Here is a 17,007-nt window from a genome sequence, read left to right on the forward strand (position 1 = left end):
ATTGAAGATCTGGGGGCAGCCAGTGTGTAATTTTCACCCCAAGCCTCCTGGAACTTGCCAGCTTCTCAGATGCTCAGGAGAAAGAAAAGGATTGTAGGCAGTGCAGAAAACAGGGACTGTGCAAAACGTAGTTGTTCTCCTGTATAGCTGGCACTGCAGCAGCTCACCTCTTGATTGAGGGGATATTTATTTCCATCTGCCTTTTCACCCTTTAACATATTTATCCATCATTGCAGTACCCAAGTGCCTCCCAGTCTAGAAGGTGTTTATCCTCTCTCAGCAATCCTTTTAGTGTTATTGGCCCCCTATTAGGGATGGGAAACCAAGATGCTGATTTTTACAGAATGCGGAAATTGTTGGGAGTTACATTCCTAGGTGCTGTTAGATCTCTGACCACAAGAGGAAAACACTTACCCTCAGTACCTAATGCCCATTTATTTTAGCAACTTGAAATCTAAATGTTGTTGAGGATTAAAGGGAAGACCATCAGAGGGAAGAAAAGTTTTTTAGGGCTTCACAAAGGCTTTGAGGAACTGGGTGGGATCTGTCACAGACCTGACATGAGTAGGGCCTGAAATGCAATCCCCAGCTCTCCACCTAGCAGTGCATTTCTGTGTTGCTTTGTTTCCCAGTCCAACACAAGTCCCAGTTTAATAGAATTGTGCTGTTTCAGATAAGGTCTCAGTGCATGAAGGACTTGTTTCATGGAGCCTGAAATTTCCCTCTTCTTTTCATTTCATCCATGACAAACTTAGAGGGTTTTTATTCTTTTATTTTTAACTTCAGAAATAGATTCAAGACATATTACCGAAAACAATCTAAAACATTTAGTGTTCTCATGTATGAGCTAGTGTTTTACATTAACTGCTGAAAGCCAGAAGCTTGTGAAAGGACACTCTTCAACAATTAGAGTCCATGTGAAATCCTTCCTCCAAGAGCCTGCAGGGGAGGAAGAATAGGCTGGGGAGAGAGAGCAGTCCCTTGCTTCGCTCTAGGTTGGAGGGATGGGAGGACACACAGTCAAATTGTAAATGTGTTTCATTTATATTCCTTTATTTAGCTACAAAAATGTCCTGAAACACAGTGACCTCATCCCTCCTTGTCTTCATGTTTAATCTAAACTAATCTCAGCTATCCATCCCAGCCACAGCGTGGGACACGTTTGCATAAATCATTCATCAGTTACTTCTGAACAATAAACAAACATGCAAGAGACTGTTCATGGATAATTCATTGAAGGAGCTGTTTGCTGCAAACAGTCAAGGGATCTTTGTAGAAATGATCTTAAAAGCAGGGCATCATGTAAGAAGTGCTATCTATATTGTTACCGGTCTGGCCGGAGGGGACCAGAGAACTACTAACCGTCACTTGGGGGTCCGGGAGAGTGCAATGAGGTCAGGGCAGCCTGAGGAGATTTCTTTGAAGCAGGGACTTTGAAGCAGCAGACTTTGGATCAAACTCCATCACAGAAGCAAATGTGGGCATCAAAATAGCCCACTGGCTCAGGGAGTCCATTCCCCTGCCAATGACAAATTATCTTCCATTGGATAGTGTAAATTTCAGTTTTTCTCCTACTGTTTTCCTAATGGAAATATCACTTTTATGCTATCTATCTCTTAGAAAATTTGCCAATAGATTGCACTATGGTGGAGTCTGCCCTGCTCTTTCGCCTACAATTTCCCTCTTAATGCTCTTGTTCCCGCTGAGATATTCCCACTGTCCAGTTCTAAATAATGTGTTATCTCAGTTGTCATCTCCACCTTTCAATCACACCTAGGGGTTTTCAGGCCCTCGCCTCTACACTTTGTTGATAAACATCCCTCTGTTGTAGATAAACTTTGTTTATCTACATGGCGCAGAATTATCCCTTTTAGACTTTTCTTAAGGCTTACTCAAGCCAAACCTCCTTTTTTTTTTTTCTTTTTTGCTGGTGTTTGGCTTCCCTCCATACTGTCAATAACTTTCTTTCTAGGAATGTGGTGCCTGGGACTCATGGCAGTTCTACTCACTGTGGATGGCTGCTGATGGTAGGGGCAAGGATATTTTCATAAGAGCAACAGGAAATGTTTCTCTGGGAAGTTTTAGGCTCTGATCCTACCAAATGGTGGTCTGTAAAGACATAGGGAAGAGAAAAGTCAGGCAAGGCTCATAGCTCTAACCAAACCTGAGTACTGAAGCTGGGATTATAGCAGTTTGAGGTGTGTATTCTCCTAGTCAGTTACCGTGCCGGGAGCAATGCACCAGTTTACAATTGCTTTATGGAAATTACTTTCTTATCTATGATAGCATTTCCATCCCACAGCTTTATCATCAGACATATTGAGTGTCTGGTGGTATTCGTTTCTTCATGCCAAGGAAACTGAAGAGTGGAGAACTTCCCATGAGGACTCAATGGTGAAAGATCTAGGGCAGATTCACTGTTTCTCCCCGCCACTGCAAATTCTCTGCTCTTTGTGAGTGCAGAGAAAAGACTGTTGCTATAGGAACCAGTGGGGAAATGTACATTATGCCACGTTTTATGTCTTTTGCTAAGGATACCCTTTAATCTGGACCTGCCACCATGTATTTTTACAGAAACAATAATGCTAATAAAAAACCCAAGGGTAACAGTGATATCAAATCAAATACTCATCGCTTACTTAGCTCTAAAGCACCTCTGCCTATAACCCTCTACTCTGACCAAGGTACTGGGACAGGGCTAGCAATATAGCCAGCAATACGGAGTGGAGAAAGATGATAAAACTAAGACAGCAAAAGATGCAACAGAAGGCAGGGGTGGGTCCTACATAGGCATAAATGGAGGTTAATGCTTGAAGAAGGACAAAAATGGCTAAATAAAATATCTTCAGATTTGACCTGGGGGTGGAGAAAGATGAAATAAGCATGAAGGGTACATTTCATAGCCTAGAGCCCAGCCAGGACTTTGCCATGCTGTGGGTTCCCACCACGGGACGTCCTCTGGGGCATTCTGCACATGCAGGTACCAGTGGAAGGTCTCTGAACCATCCAGAGTGCCGAAGACATCCCAAAGTGCTTCTCGTGCTACTTAAAGGACCAAATAGCACCTGCTCTTTTATGTCTTCAGCTGACTGCTAGACTTCACTGCTCTGTCTTTCATCAAGACTTCACCTCAATGGCTTTCCTCCTCTTTACCCAACCTGCTGCCTATAGCCATGCCACCTTGCTGAGCTCATTTCTGAAGTTCTTTTCTCTTCTGCTACCATTTTAAAAATTATCCCTCCATTTCCTACTTGTCCGTTGTGGTGGTGACAAACCCTTTGGCCGCTCAGATAATCTGACCTACTGCATGCTGGGGTCTCAAGGAGACGATGGTCTTTGTGAGACTACACCATGAGAGGGCTGAAACCTTGTCTCCAATGGCAGGCAAGCCTGGTGGCAGCAGTCCTCCCGGGGATCCTTCAGAACAGAAGCCTAATTTAGTCCTCTGGATGTCAAAACAGGCTTTCACTCTGCCCTTCCCACCCTCCATTTATTTGTTCCTTAATTCACTATGACCGCCATTTCCTTCCTGATTTGTACTGACCCTGTGGGTTAATTAGATTTTCCTCATTATTTATAGTAACTCCTAGAATATGTTGAGTTGCAAATTCTTCAGGACTGTGTAGAGCAATGTTCAAAATAAATCTCAGCCCTGTCTTGTTTCAGGGCCATGATTGATCCTAAGTCAGGCAGACGTACCTTTCTTGTCCTGGAAGTGAATACACCAAAAATGTCAGCAAGGCTTTGGATCACTAATGTTGGGTTTTACAGACTTTAATGTAGAACAAGGTTGAAATAAAGCAACTTAATTATGCTAGGTAAGACCAACTAAAAGTATATGGTTTATGAGCAAGCCTGTCCAACTGCTCGCAGCATCTTTGCAGGTTGGATCTCTTGCTACAGACTTGCCTCATTCAAGTTCATTCTGGTGGCTTCTTGGGTTATAAGTTCTGTGCAGCCCCCCTGAATCCCCATGGGGGGAAAAATATCGCCTGTCTTTTCACTGCTTCTTTGGCCTGGCTACGTGTCTGCTTTTGCTCCTTTCAGGGTCTCCCAAACTCTATGCATACTACAAGGTTCCCATAAAGGTCTTCTCTGCTCTGTCTTACAGCTAGATATGCTCTGTGGTTAGCAGGGAAGAAACAATTCAACAGTGTCCTTTTTTCTTTGCTGCCTTTGTGCCCCCTCTGCAGACAAACTGGTAGCCCTCCTCTTTGTTTTCCATTCCCAGCCTTTTTCACTGGCTTTTAATAGCTGCTAGCTGTGAATAAACAACAGAGACACATACTGTCTGTTACAGGGGCTGTAAGCACTTTTAGACCCCAAATAATATATGAATATTAATAGAATAACTGTAATGATATAATAAAAGCAAAACAATAAATGTGAGAGTCTCTGTCCTCAGGAGCCTGATAATCTAACTTAAAAAGCAGTTGTCATCAGTAACAAAATGTAGAGAAAAGACTAGTATTGTTTTAATAAGATTACCTGCTTATTTTAATTTGTTTCTGCGGATGTCTGTAGCACTGCTTCATCTCACTTCCAGCCTGTTTCTCAGATGCTTCTGCTGCTGAGCATGTGGTAAGCCAAGTCAGGCCCTGGGAAGAACAGTGAGGCTGGGGCTCACTGCCCTTCCTGCAGATCTAGTATATCTCTGTTAATACCCACTCCTTGGCCTTTGGCCACTCCAAATCTTGCCCCGCTCACCCTCCCTGCAGTGTTATATTTCCATGCCCGATGACTTTATGCCCAGCATGGCAGAAGAGACAGGAATGGGAAGATAAGGAAGGATGAGGAAAGCTGATGTCTTTATGGAGACAGAAGGACACTGGGGAAAATAATTTTAAGGTCAATGTTGTAAAACCAGGACAGAATATTAGTGATTTTGAAGGCACTTAGGAACCTTAGCTTTATCCAGCAGGCCAAGGAGAGCTGCTGTAGGCTCAATAATGCAGCACATCATGAGCTGTAGTGCGAGAAACTCTCCTCTAGCTTCCTGGAGCCTGTTAATCCAAGTGGTGACCAGTGCTCGTGCCATTCTCTGTCCATTTTCACAGTCTCTAGCCTGGGTGTCTTTAGCACTTGAGTCCCGGTGCTGGACCATGGGCACAATCAAGAGTCATACCCTTGGATGGAAAGTCTGTAGGGAGGTGCACATGTGCTCAGGGGGATAGTAGGGAAGCAGAATGTTGCAGCAGCATCTTGAGCACAAAGTGTTTGTTTATTGGACTGCTCTTAGATCAACAGGGTGACTGGATTTTTGCACCTGTTTTAAATTCATATTTCTCCTACTTGGCAAGCTGACTAGAGAGGAAGCTACTTAGTAGATAAACGAAGGTTAGCACTAGCCTTGTAGCAAACTGCAGGGCATCTCTGTCAAGATGCACTACCTTGGCCTCAATGTGTATACTGAATTGGTCCCTGGTGCTGCTCTCTTTCACCTCTGCTTTCCCACCAAATGTGGATGTGGTGCCCCTACCCTTTCCAAAGATTCTTCACCAGGGCCAAGGCTCATGTCTTCCTCTTATGAGCTACATAAGGAAGATCCATTCTTTCTCTTCTGGACAAAGAGGAAAGGTAAGACGCACGTTGTTAAGCTGCTGCGTGATACATCCTGCTAAGTGCTGAGGTTTCATTTCTCCTCTCCCATCAGGATTTTCCCTGACAGCTCAAAACCCTCTACGGCTCACTAGGGCCAGGAAGGTGAGACACAAGAGGGGAATTTGCTGGAAAAGACAGTCACATGTAATAGAAATGAACAAAATAACCCTAATAAAAGCAGTCCAGCAGATTACCCAGCTGACTGTCCACAGATTGAAACACTGGAAATTATATCTGAACATAATGCTTTTTCTCTGTGATGGCTGTTGAACGCTGGAACAGGTTACCCAGAGAGGCTGTGGAGCCTTCAACTTCAGAGATATTCAACACCCAACTGGCACAGTCAGGGACATGCTGTAGGTGACCCTGTTTGAGCAGGGTCAGATGGTTGGCCCATCAAGGTTGGACCAGATGGTCTGTAGAGGTCCCTTCCCACCTCAACAATTCTGTGATTATTAGCCACATTAAGCTTATACTATGCCTAGGCCTGAAAAGTGCCTTGACATCTGCCCTGTATCCTCTGTGAGCACCTCTATTCCATTTCAGTTCGAACAGGGTTGTTCAGATTTTAGCCTGCCTTCCAGCTCACAACTCATTGCAAAGCAAAGTCCAGATAAATGCCTTTCAATAGCAGACTGCTTTATGCAGCCAAGGCTCGCACACCTTAGAGAGGTGCAGATGGGGCGATCGAGAGACTGATGACAGTAATGGTGATGTCTCTACAGAGACTACGTTAAAGCCCAGCAGGGATGAGCGGACTGGCCCTGTTCAGGAGGTAAGAATTGATGTTCTCTTGTGCCAGAGGCAGCATGGGGAAGAGTAGCTGTCTGCTTCTGCTTGGGAAGATATCTGTATATATAGATAAATATAAATATAGACATATAGATATAGACACAGCTCGGTCCCAACAAGGCCACTGTCAAGCCTCTGGAGTCTGGAAGACATAAAATGCTCCTCCAGAACTTACTGTCTCATCAGGGCTCTCAGCTTAGAACTTACTTGCTCTGCTGCACTTTCCCCCTTACCACAAAAAAATCCTAGGACTTTCTTCGCTGTTCTTGGAGAAAGTAAAAACAGACTAGGACACAGCTGATAAATAAGACAAATTTAATCATAAACAGTGTACATATTTATAGATAGGGAAGGGGAAATGATCAGAAAGGAGTTGCCCTGGCACCAGGGACAAAAGAACAGTGTATTTTACCAGTCAATATACAGTACCAATAAAGAGTGGAGCTGAAAAGTGATGATAGGATTTTGACTCCTAGAGGCTAATTTTCACAGACATTCATCATTCTTGGTTTTCTGTCAGATTACAGAATGAGTTGGGTCACAGCTCTGACCAGGATGCAGCAAGACAGATAGAGCCAAGGACAGAATTTGATGGTGATGGAGGGACAAGAATATCCAAATGATCTTCTGAGGTATATATAACATATATACTCTACTGTTATGTACAGTCCAGGAGCTATGCTCTGCCCACAGTTATGCATGCACGCCTCTCATTCCCATCAGCAAGAGCAGCAAGCTCATATCTGAGAGAATATATTTGGCTTTGAGGGTATATAGGAGACTATAGCATATCGAGCAATAAAGACAGAGACAGGATAGGGAGAGAGCTTAAGACAGGGGAGGCTGGACTAGACTGAGAAAGGGAAGAAGTGAATGACAGTCCCAGGTTTATTTGACCAGTTCAGCCCTATTTAGACAGCTAGCACAAAGCTTCTATTCTGAAGGACTTCTGTAGTGCAAAGGTTTCCATCAAGGCAATCTTCGTCAGACATCAAGTAAAATCATCAACAAAATGATGTTAACAGAAGAAATATGATGCAGCTGGTCCCAGATCAAAAGGCCACATCCAGTCAGTTCTTAATTTTGAAGGAAAACTCAACCCTGCCTCTGAAACGGTCTAAGTCGACACATGAATCTGGTTAGCCCCCACCTGTCACAAGCAGGCAGAATGGTTCCTCCGGTGGCCAGCAAGGCAAAGGGTGGCATTTGTACGAAGGTGTTCAGAGTCCGTGTGACTGCTGTGAGAAACAATACCACACCAGGCTTGCAAAGCAGTCAAATGTATTGGCTTTTTACTGTACAATTTCACTTTCAGTCAATGTACATATTATTTAGATTTACAGCTGAAATACACCTTCTACTTCTAAATATTAGACACTTTTCAAACACACTTGCCATCTGATTTTGCTAGGAAACCACCCCCAGACAATAAAAAACCAAACCCAAAACAAAATCAATAATACAAACAACATTCTTGTTAATGTCATTTTACAGCTGTCCTAGCAGACATAAAATCAAGACCTTCTGAATGCAGGTTACCTCAGAAGTGAGTTAGAATCATGTGTTTATATACAGAGTCCACTCCCAAACTAGGAAGCCTCAGTAAGATTGTTGTCCTTAGAAACGTAAGTCCAATTTTTGTAAAGAAGTGCTCCACGCATGCATGCAAACACTCTCTCTCACTCTCTCTCTCGCTCTCTCTCTCTGTCAGCAACAGCTGCACACTGGGGTAGCTGTTAATACCTTCTGTGCATTATTGACCTACTTTCTTTGTAGGGATGAGGCTGAAATGTCTTTACTTCTCAAGTCTGTGTTCTTTAGACAAAAAGGGCAACAAAGGACAAAAAGGGCTACAAAGAGGAACTACATTACAAAGAAAGAAATGCAGTCACATATCAGGCATATGATTTTTCCCAGTCATTTACAAGAACAATATTATTTACATTCATGATTCAGTAGACTCCTCAGGAAGAATTATCCTTTTGCCATGCTGGGCTTTCTTGATTGGATGAACCCAGTGAGCCCATTCTGGGCTTCTGCAGACTGTTTTTCTTTAAGGCACTACATGTTGATGACGACTTCAGAGAGAACGATAGTCGCCTTCACTGGATAGTGCATTTCTCCCTCTCCCTTGACTGACCTTCCCTGAGAACTTTTGATTTGATATATTTCAGGTCGCTGTTAACACTCGGCCGGCGAGCAAAGGGAGAGATCATGCCATAGGCATCCATCTCCTTGACTCGGCGCATTCGGAAGGATTTCTGTTGGAAGGTGTCACCGTACTGAATGGAGATTTTCCTGTGGAGGGCAGGGCTCATCTCATGAGGTAGCTTGGCCATGCTGAACAGGACGTAGAACATCTCATCCACGTTGGTGTTCTTCTTGGCTGAAACTTCAAAGTAAGCACAATTTTCATCGCTGGAGACAAGGTTTTCACCTTCATCTGAACGCACCTTGCGGAAGATTTCACTGTGGTCATTCTTATTGCCACAGATCACCATGGGGAGGTCAGCTGATTCCTTGGTCTTGTTCTTCAGGCAGGATTTGACCTCAAGGATCTGTTTCTGGAGTCTCTTGACCTCATCAAAGGATTCTCTGTTGTCCAAACTGAACACCAGGATGAAAACATCCCCTGCAAATGAAAAAGGAAGCCATAAAGGTTTGTTCATCCCTGCCTTTGTCAGAGAAAGTGTTAAGTCTGTTACCATTGCCTCACCCACATTTTTCTGTTTGGTCCTGTATATCTTTTGAATCTCTTCACTCTGAGGTACTTTAATTCCATTTCTTCTAATTCAACTCCCTCCTCCTTTCTGTAGTGCTGTGGAAATGACTTACGGCTGTGATGCTAATTCTAGCGTAACTGAGTAAGTGTTTCTAGGTTGCACTGGCCTTGCTGGTGTTGCCCATTTGTAATGTCTTTTTTAAAGTTTCTGTCTCAGCTCTGCATTGCTTTTCTTTTTTCTTCCTTTTATCTGTATCTCTCTGTAAAACAGCCTGTTCTGATACTAGGAAGACTGGAGAACTAGTAGCCACTCAGCCTTGACCTTTTGATTGTATAAGACAAGAAGCAACACCTGAACAGAAGATTTACATGTAGTCAGTCCTGAATGCCTGAGTCAGGCTTGAGAGGTTTTCCAGCGTTCAGCGCTTTGCTCAAGAGAAAAACAGTGGGAAAAAAAGAAATATATAAATGACACAGATCCCCTGGCATTTCCTTTTGACGTTTCCTGACTTACTATTCATTTTGCAAATATAAAATAGTGCAAATCATTGCCTGTCGAATGGCATTCATGTGGAACGTGCTAAGAGAGCTTTCAGGGACAAAGCTGTATCCCCACCCCAGAAACCAGCACTAGGACTCCATACAACACAGACTGCAGCCTGGTCTGATGTGAACCTCGTGTTTCACTGGCTAGCTAGAAGTGTAGATAGCAGGTCCAGAAAGCAGGTTTTCTGCAAGCTGTGGCTGAATACACCTCCACTGTCACTTTCAGTGACACTTTCAGTTAAAGAATATATTAGCTCATGACAGGAACTGCTTGACAATGAGAACATGTAAAATAAGCCTACCATTTTCCCTTTTTCCTCTCTAATTCATTTGGTTAACTATAGGCTAAGGAGAAAGGGTAAAAGTAGACACAATCTTAGAGTGATCTTTTCACTGGAATTTCACATCAAAGGAATCAGGCTGGAGAAAAAAGTCTTTGAGCTTTTCCTGGTTTGAATTCCTTTTCTCTGCATTTTACATTTGCTTTTCACTGCTTGTGTCTTGTAATGACAGGCTTCTTTTGCCCCTTGCTGCTCTTTATGCCTATGACGTTTTACTCAACCATTCATTTGTGACTACAATAAAAAATACTGGAAGCAGGAGGGGTTGGTAGCAGAGGAGGGAAACAAACTAGGTGGGAAATGCCAATTTCAGAATTTCATTCAGTGAACTCCTCTGTGGGTAATGCACTTCCTACAGCATCTGGAGCATCCCAGCCAGGAAGTAACTCTCAAGAGAGGTGTGTGTTGCAACAAGAACCAATGATCCCTTTAGCTACCTCCCAAATGCTTCTTATTACCAAAAAACAGTCATCTTAAGGCTACAGTTTTCAAGCTAATGTCTGTTGTTACTATCTTTCACTCACCGTTCTCCATCTGCAAACCTTCCTCCACTTTCTCACCTGTCAGGATAGAAAGTCTCCTCATAGCAGGGAAAGGGTGATTCCCAGAGGTGTCCAGGATGTCCAGCTGATACATGTCTCCCCGGATGTTGTAGACCTTGCGATGAAAATCCTCAATGGTGGGAGTGTACTGGTCCTCAAACCGGCCATTGAGAAAGCGTGAGACAATGGAGCTTTTGCCTACCCTGGACGCTCCCAGAACTACCATGCGGTATGAGTTCTTGGCTGGCACGTTCAGGGTGCAGTTTCCACTGGACATGGTCTTCATCATTGCTTGCTCCTGAAAGAGAAAATGGCAGAGTTAGAGGAAAGACTAGAAACTAGATGGAGGAGAGCAGAGTAGCTCCTTAGCACAAGCCTATCAAAGAGCACCCTGTATCGCTCCATTGTGTAAAGCAGAATGCCTGGTTCTGGTTAGCAGATCAATGGTCCATAAAGAATCTTTTCACTGGAAATGACTTCATTTTCTTTAGTCTTGTTTCCAGGGAGTGGCTGGTTTGTTTGTTGTTTAAAGTCATATCAAAATGAAGACATTTACACCGAAAAGATTATGTTTTTGAATTGTATTCTGCCATTTTCGTTAAACATTAAGGGCTAACGTTATCAGCTGCGCTTCAACTTGGGCACCAGGTTTCCTCCCACCATCTGTGTCACTTAGACACTACCAGATTTTTCAGTAGAGCTTGCTTCGCCTTTAGATGCATAAAGACAGAGGTCAGATTTCCCAATATGTTTCACCCACTGCAGCTACCATTAGGATATGAACCACTTTGGGTCCTAAACAGGAACTGTTTGTGATACTAATTTTCTGAGGCCAACCAGAAATCAGAGTACAAGAAACATGCTTGACATTAGCGGGAGCTAGACATCTCAGTAACTTTAAACAACCAGTCCCACACAGCCTATATTGCCAGTGCAGGGAGTTGGAAGCACAAAATAGCATTGGCTGATGATAAATTCAAAGATCTGCGCCTTCAATAACCTTTTGCAAACCAGATTTTAATCTGACTGTTTGGATGGGAACTCCCTATGAACAAACTATCAGTATTTCAAATACCATTGCCTTGACAGGATAGCTGGCAGTGGACAGCTCTGCAGAAATGCCCATTTCATGGGAGTTTCAGTCTTTATACATACATCACTGTTCTGAGTATCACAGTCCTTGAGGTGCTAAGTACAGGCAGGAGAAAAGAAGGAGGACAGCCGTCTTATGAAACCATCAAACAGTATTTCCAACCTCTGACAAGTAAAATGAGTCTCAGGACCTTGGAGATCACATTTTGATGTAGGTAGAGGAGACTTTGATAGGAAAGAAAAGATGAAATGAGGATTGAATAGCCATTTTTCACATACAAGTGTAAATGCATTGTGCCCTGAAAAGAAAAATACAGCTCCAGTGTGTGGAAAGCTAACTGTTACAGCAAAGAAAGCACATTTTGGACAGAGTTTATTTTAGTTAGTAGAATCTTATTAAAGAAAAATCAAGTTCCCACTATGTTGCTTATTTAACTTAGGTGTTGTTTATTTAATATTACAATTTGAGTGCTCTGTGTACACTGGAAGATCATTTCTCAGTCCAGATTTGGACTCCTATTTTTCCCTTGAGCAGATTTTATCTCCCAAGCTTTTATGTAGCTGGCGCTTATCTGAGTCAAAAGCTTAAAATCTTTTACTTTGTTTAACGTTTTCTAAGTATCAAAGCAGAAGTAAAGATACAGCCAGTGCTAAATAAAGAAGTCTCTGGAATTCTGAGCCAGCATCCTTACAAGTGCTGTGCAATAGCCCAAGGCAACAGCAAAATATTATTATTTATTATTATTGCTATCGTTTGCTGCACACTGGCAGCACGTTCAGCCCTATATAAAGCACAGAAGAAAATGCAATGTTTTCCCTAGGGAAACTTACACTCTAAATTAAATTCGAGGAGAGTACAGTACAATATTAGAGGCCAACCATAATGTCAAATCATGCTTGGACACACACAGACACAAACAGACACAGAAGCATGGGCCTGGCACTGTAGGTGGGAATGCTATAGCAGGACAGACAGCAAGGAGTACAACTAGTATTTGGACTGGACTCTATATTTTGTTTAGAACAGGACACATCATCAGTGCAGAAATGCCAAATTTTGTCTCTGAAACAACACTGTCGTGTCCACTGGCTCTGTCCTTTCCCTCATAGCCAGTCCAGTACTGTCTTGCTTCCATGGGCCAGTCAAGTGGTGACAGAGCTGCTTTAGGAGATCTTCTTCACTCCCTTGAGCTTTATTTAACAGATAGAGAAAAGCAGGGAAATAGATTTTGTGAGAAAATCCTCAAACTTCTCTATGGCCCAGGTTCAGAATTTAAAAACGTGTCAGCTCTTCAAACCGGATTGAACGGCTATAGCTGCATGAATACAAGTGGACTATATTAATTCACACCTGCTGAGGATCAGTTTTGTACAGCTTCCTACAGGAGCATCTGAGAGTAAACATGGATATGCTTTTTAAGCAAGCATCTTACCTGTCTTGTACAGAACGTGCACAAATGGGGGACCTGATCCTGGTCAGCACCTTTACAAGCCAGAATCCTCTAAATTATACTAGTGATTGACAGGTAAGTGCTGAGCTACTAACAGTTAGAGAAATACCCATCACATAGCAAAGGAGATGAACTGTGTCATTGCACCTGCTTGGAAGGTTATTTTTGCACCTTTAATAAATAAAGAAATGACACCATCACTGATCCACAGATGGGGAGAGTAAGGCACAGGGAAGCTGAGGGACCACCCAGCATCATACAAATGAGGACCATGAACAGACTCCAGGACTCCTACTGTACAAACTCTTTCTGCTTTCTACCTTTCTTCACCCTTGCATTTCTGGTCACTAAATCACACTACCTCCCAGACCCATCAAAAACAAAACTTTATGCACAGAGGTGTGTTTGTTTCAGGACACTTGGACCTAAAGAAGTGCACACACCGAGGAGGAAGAAGGGGTGTGAGGGCATCCAAAATTTAAGGTATTAAATAGCCACTTTATGCTGCCCTCATCTATCTGTCAAGGCATTCAGTCAAGAAGATTCCTGTGCTTTCCTGACTGCATTTCATTTCACGTGGAGTTAAAAAATGCTTTTCAGCACCTTGATTCCTAGAGTTGCTATCCATCTCATCACTTCTGCTGCGAATTTGATTCAAAGTGTGCTGTTGAACCAGGAGCTTATTTTTGTGTTTTGTGCTCCCTCTTCTTATCCTCCCATTCCAATTTCTCTCTAGTTCCATAAAATCTTTCTTCTTTCTTCCTCTGAAATGGAGAGGAATTTCAACTCTCATACCTTGGGTGAGGTGGGGGGGGGGGGGGAGCACAGGGGACTCATACATTGAAAAAGATTAAAGACAGAAGAAAGGAAATAGAAAGACACCACATGTTCATGTACTAAATAAAGCAAAATCAATCTGAAGAGAATGAGGAGACAAACAACCTCCAGCTGGCTTTAATCTACATCTTTTCCTTGCAGTTTATTAAATGCTTAGAGTATAGATTATTTCCCAGTGGTACCTTTCGATTTATGCACTGGCTTAATGGTAGAATCTTTACATTAGTATTTTATTTCACAAAGATTTCAAAATGTCATAGAAATGCAGGCAATGAATATTATCTCCACTTAATAAAGGAGAAGGCTCAGGCACACAGAGAGTGCTGAAATAGCTCTCCCAAATCAGCATTAAAGCCCTTTTTTTGACTGTGTGTCTCCTTCTACCTACTAACTGCTACAGCTTGGTTTGCGGGCACACTTCAGACTGAATGACAAGACACCTGCTTTTGCATGCTCTGAAGAGTGCTAGTCTAAATTGCAGTGAGGTACTGACAGATTTGATCCTGAACACCTAGATGGAGGTATCTAGGGAATAGATTCTTTTTCCGACCTACCTAGAGCTTTTATACCTTAATTTTTGATCCTCCTATCATGGGATGTCATGACATCAGGGTATGTTCCCTACCCTTCCCTATCCGTTAACAGACTTTTTAATCACCTCTCTTGTGCTCCACAGTCTTCATCTATTGTTTGCATTTCTGTTTACGGTCTCTGCGTAATTCACTGCATCCAGCTAAAAAAGATATAGGCAGAAGCAAACTGTACTGTGCATAACAGACCTGCCACTTCTTAGTCACTGCTAGCATCCCCTGAATTTTCATGCACACAGATATCACTCCTGTGGGATGTTTTTTTCTGACTGTTATCCCAAACTGCATGCTGCTTTCTTACCTCTTTTTCTTTGGAGGAGAAGTCCTGGGTTTTGGTGTAGTCTGATGAAGCTGATGATTTTAATCAGGAGTGGCTGCTGCTGTGAAAGATTGTCGTTCTCTGTATCCCACGTTGCTGCTCTGGGCTTAGTTCTTCACCAGTATTTTCTGGGACCTTAGCAGGATTGGAAAGGACTGCAGAACTCCAGGGGACAGTCCCCCATGGATGGTAATTACTGGATCAGACGATTGACATGGGCCAAAGAAGGGTCGCAGAACCAGAGATAGCTGTTCCCTCTGATGAGATGAGCTCCTCTCCTGACAGCCTCAGTTCAAGAGGAGATGCAGAGCACTCCCACTCCCACTGGCTTTTCTTGCAAGTTGCGCTTCACAGGCTCTGCTGGGTGGAAAGGGTCTCTGGAGCGACACCTAGTTGTACAGGATCGTGGGTGCAGCTGTTTGGCCCACTCTGCCTCTTAAGCTGCCTCAAACCCTATGGGGAAAAATCACTGGGAGCATGGAAATCGTCTATGGCAGTGGGACTAAACCTACACTTCACCAAGTCTTACTTGGCACTCCTCCTGCCACTAGCTGCTTTTCTTCTGATCTGAGATTTGTTTAAAAGTGTTCTCTTTCTAGATGAAAAGGGGCTTTTCTTTACATTTACCAATTAATTATTTCTTCTTCCCTCCCTGCCTTTCTCTCTCTTGCTCTCACTCCTGGCAAATTGCAGATTTTCCTTCTGTAGGGCTCACAGATAATTGGCTCAACTCCTCCCTTGAAGTCAGTGTCAGATGGGAAAGGAGGGGTGCTGAGGGGGTGGGATTCTGTGCCTATTGAAAAATCTTTTCTTTTTTTCTTTAAACAGAAAGTTGATATGCGTTCCAGACTGTAAATTCTCCTTCTTTCCACCAGACATGTGCATGTATGCATGTGTGAGTTAGTATATGTGTGTAACAGAGACAGAGACTTCACTTACTTTGCAAGCTGTGAATTCATAAGCTGTTTCTAAAAGCTCTTTACTTCTGTGCTAATAGTTTCTGTTAGACAGAAGTGGATTGACTCATTTCCCCTGTAAGGGCTTCCTGTCCATGATTCCTGTAATTCTTTTGCCTTATGGGATATTTTCTCCTGTTCCCTCAACCTCCATGACATTATGTTAGGAATGCTGGTTGGTTTTGATTAAGAAATAAGAACGCTCTGTAACTCCTATAATTTTATTAATATTTAAATAAATAAAAACTAAATTAGACTTGGGTAATAATGGATATGTTTGGGTTTGGTGAAAAAAGTGAAAAAAGAAGTCAGACAATTTTTTGAAATAAGATATGATGTTTTTCCTTGCTAAGTCATTGATTTAGATCAAACCTGGATCAGTGTGGACCAAGAGCTGCCGTCTTCTGGTGCCTGGTCAACTGTATATGTAGCTTAGATCCAAACAGAAAGGGACCTGCATCCCAGGATCATTGCCATGGGAGTAATTGCTGCTGGCAGCATTAGCCAAGAGGTCAAGTCCTGTATACAGGCTAACAGAGAATAAACAGAGAATAAACTCCACTTTCATCCATATAGCTCACATACAGGAGTGTACAAGTTCTCTGCCAGAAAAAAAAAACAAAAAAAAACCTGTAGCCATCGTAGAGACCATTTCATAAGCCTGGGATCTCAACCTGCTCAAGTCCTTTTGTAAACCAGCCTAGCTGGCTTCACCAAGCCCACATGCTGACTGAGCTATCTTCTCCAGCATTTAAATTAGCCAATCAGGTTTCTCAAGTTATATCAAAATAGGAATGTACTTGACTAGGCACCTTGGCTTTATCTGATCTCTCAGCAAATGGCTAGTAGAATAAATTACTGTTGAAGTAAGCCTTTGAAAGATAATTGTTAACGTCAACTCTTCAAACTGCTTGAGGGCTGTTGCTGTAGTTTTTTTGTTTGCTAGCTGTCTTTTTCCAGTGTGTTTGCAATTCAAGAGTTGACAAAAGGCCAGGATTTCATGCCTTCCCTCAGTGCTCAGGAGACCAGAGATCAAAATTCCCTGCTTCTCCAAGACTTCCTGAGGGACCCTTGTGGAGAAGTCAGTTTAATTCTTTTCTGTACTTACCTCCATCTGAGAAGTCAGGATGACAGTGCCTCTTTGCTTTTAGGGTTACAAAAGGAATAAATAGATCAGAGATGATGTGGTGCCCTCCTATTGTGATAATGAAGGCCTTA

The 17,007-nt window shown here is 42.8% G+C and overlaps 1 protein-coding gene across 13 annotated transcripts in view; it reads right to left on the reverse strand.

Annotated features, from left to right (window-relative positions):
* Positions 1 to 6,694: 6,694 nt before the first annotated feature.
* RASD2 (RASD family member 2) overlaps positions 6,695 to 17,007 on the reverse strand; it is a 55,159-nt gene continuing 44,846 nt past the window's right edge. For 9 of the 13 annotated variants that reach the window (XM_068943500.1, XM_068943450.1, XM_068943489.1 and 6 more), the window contains 3 exons: positions 14,816 to 15,286; positions 10,563 to 10,842; positions 6,695 to 9,025 (listed from right to left, as the gene is read on the reverse strand). In XM_068943500.1, the coding sequence (XP_068799601.1) occupies positions 8,496 to 9,025; positions 10,563 to 10,833 (801 nt within the window). In that variant the 5' untranslated portion in view covers positions 10,834 to 10,842; positions 14,816 to 15,286 and the 3' untranslated portion in view covers positions 6,695 to 8,495. Of the gene's footprint in view, positions 9,026 to 10,526; positions 10,843 to 14,815; positions 15,287 to 17,007 lie in introns of all 13 variants that reach the window. The other 4 variants (XM_068943519.1, XM_068943530.1, XM_068943426.1 and 1 more) reach the window with 2 other exon arrangements.

Source organism: Struthio camelus, chromosome 1, assembly GCF_040807025.1.
Source record: "Struthio camelus isolate bStrCam1 chromosome 1, bStrCam1.hap1, whole genome shotgun sequence".
Taxonomy (NCBI): domain Eukaryota; kingdom Metazoa; phylum Chordata; class Aves; order Struthioniformes; family Struthionidae; genus Struthio; species Struthio camelus.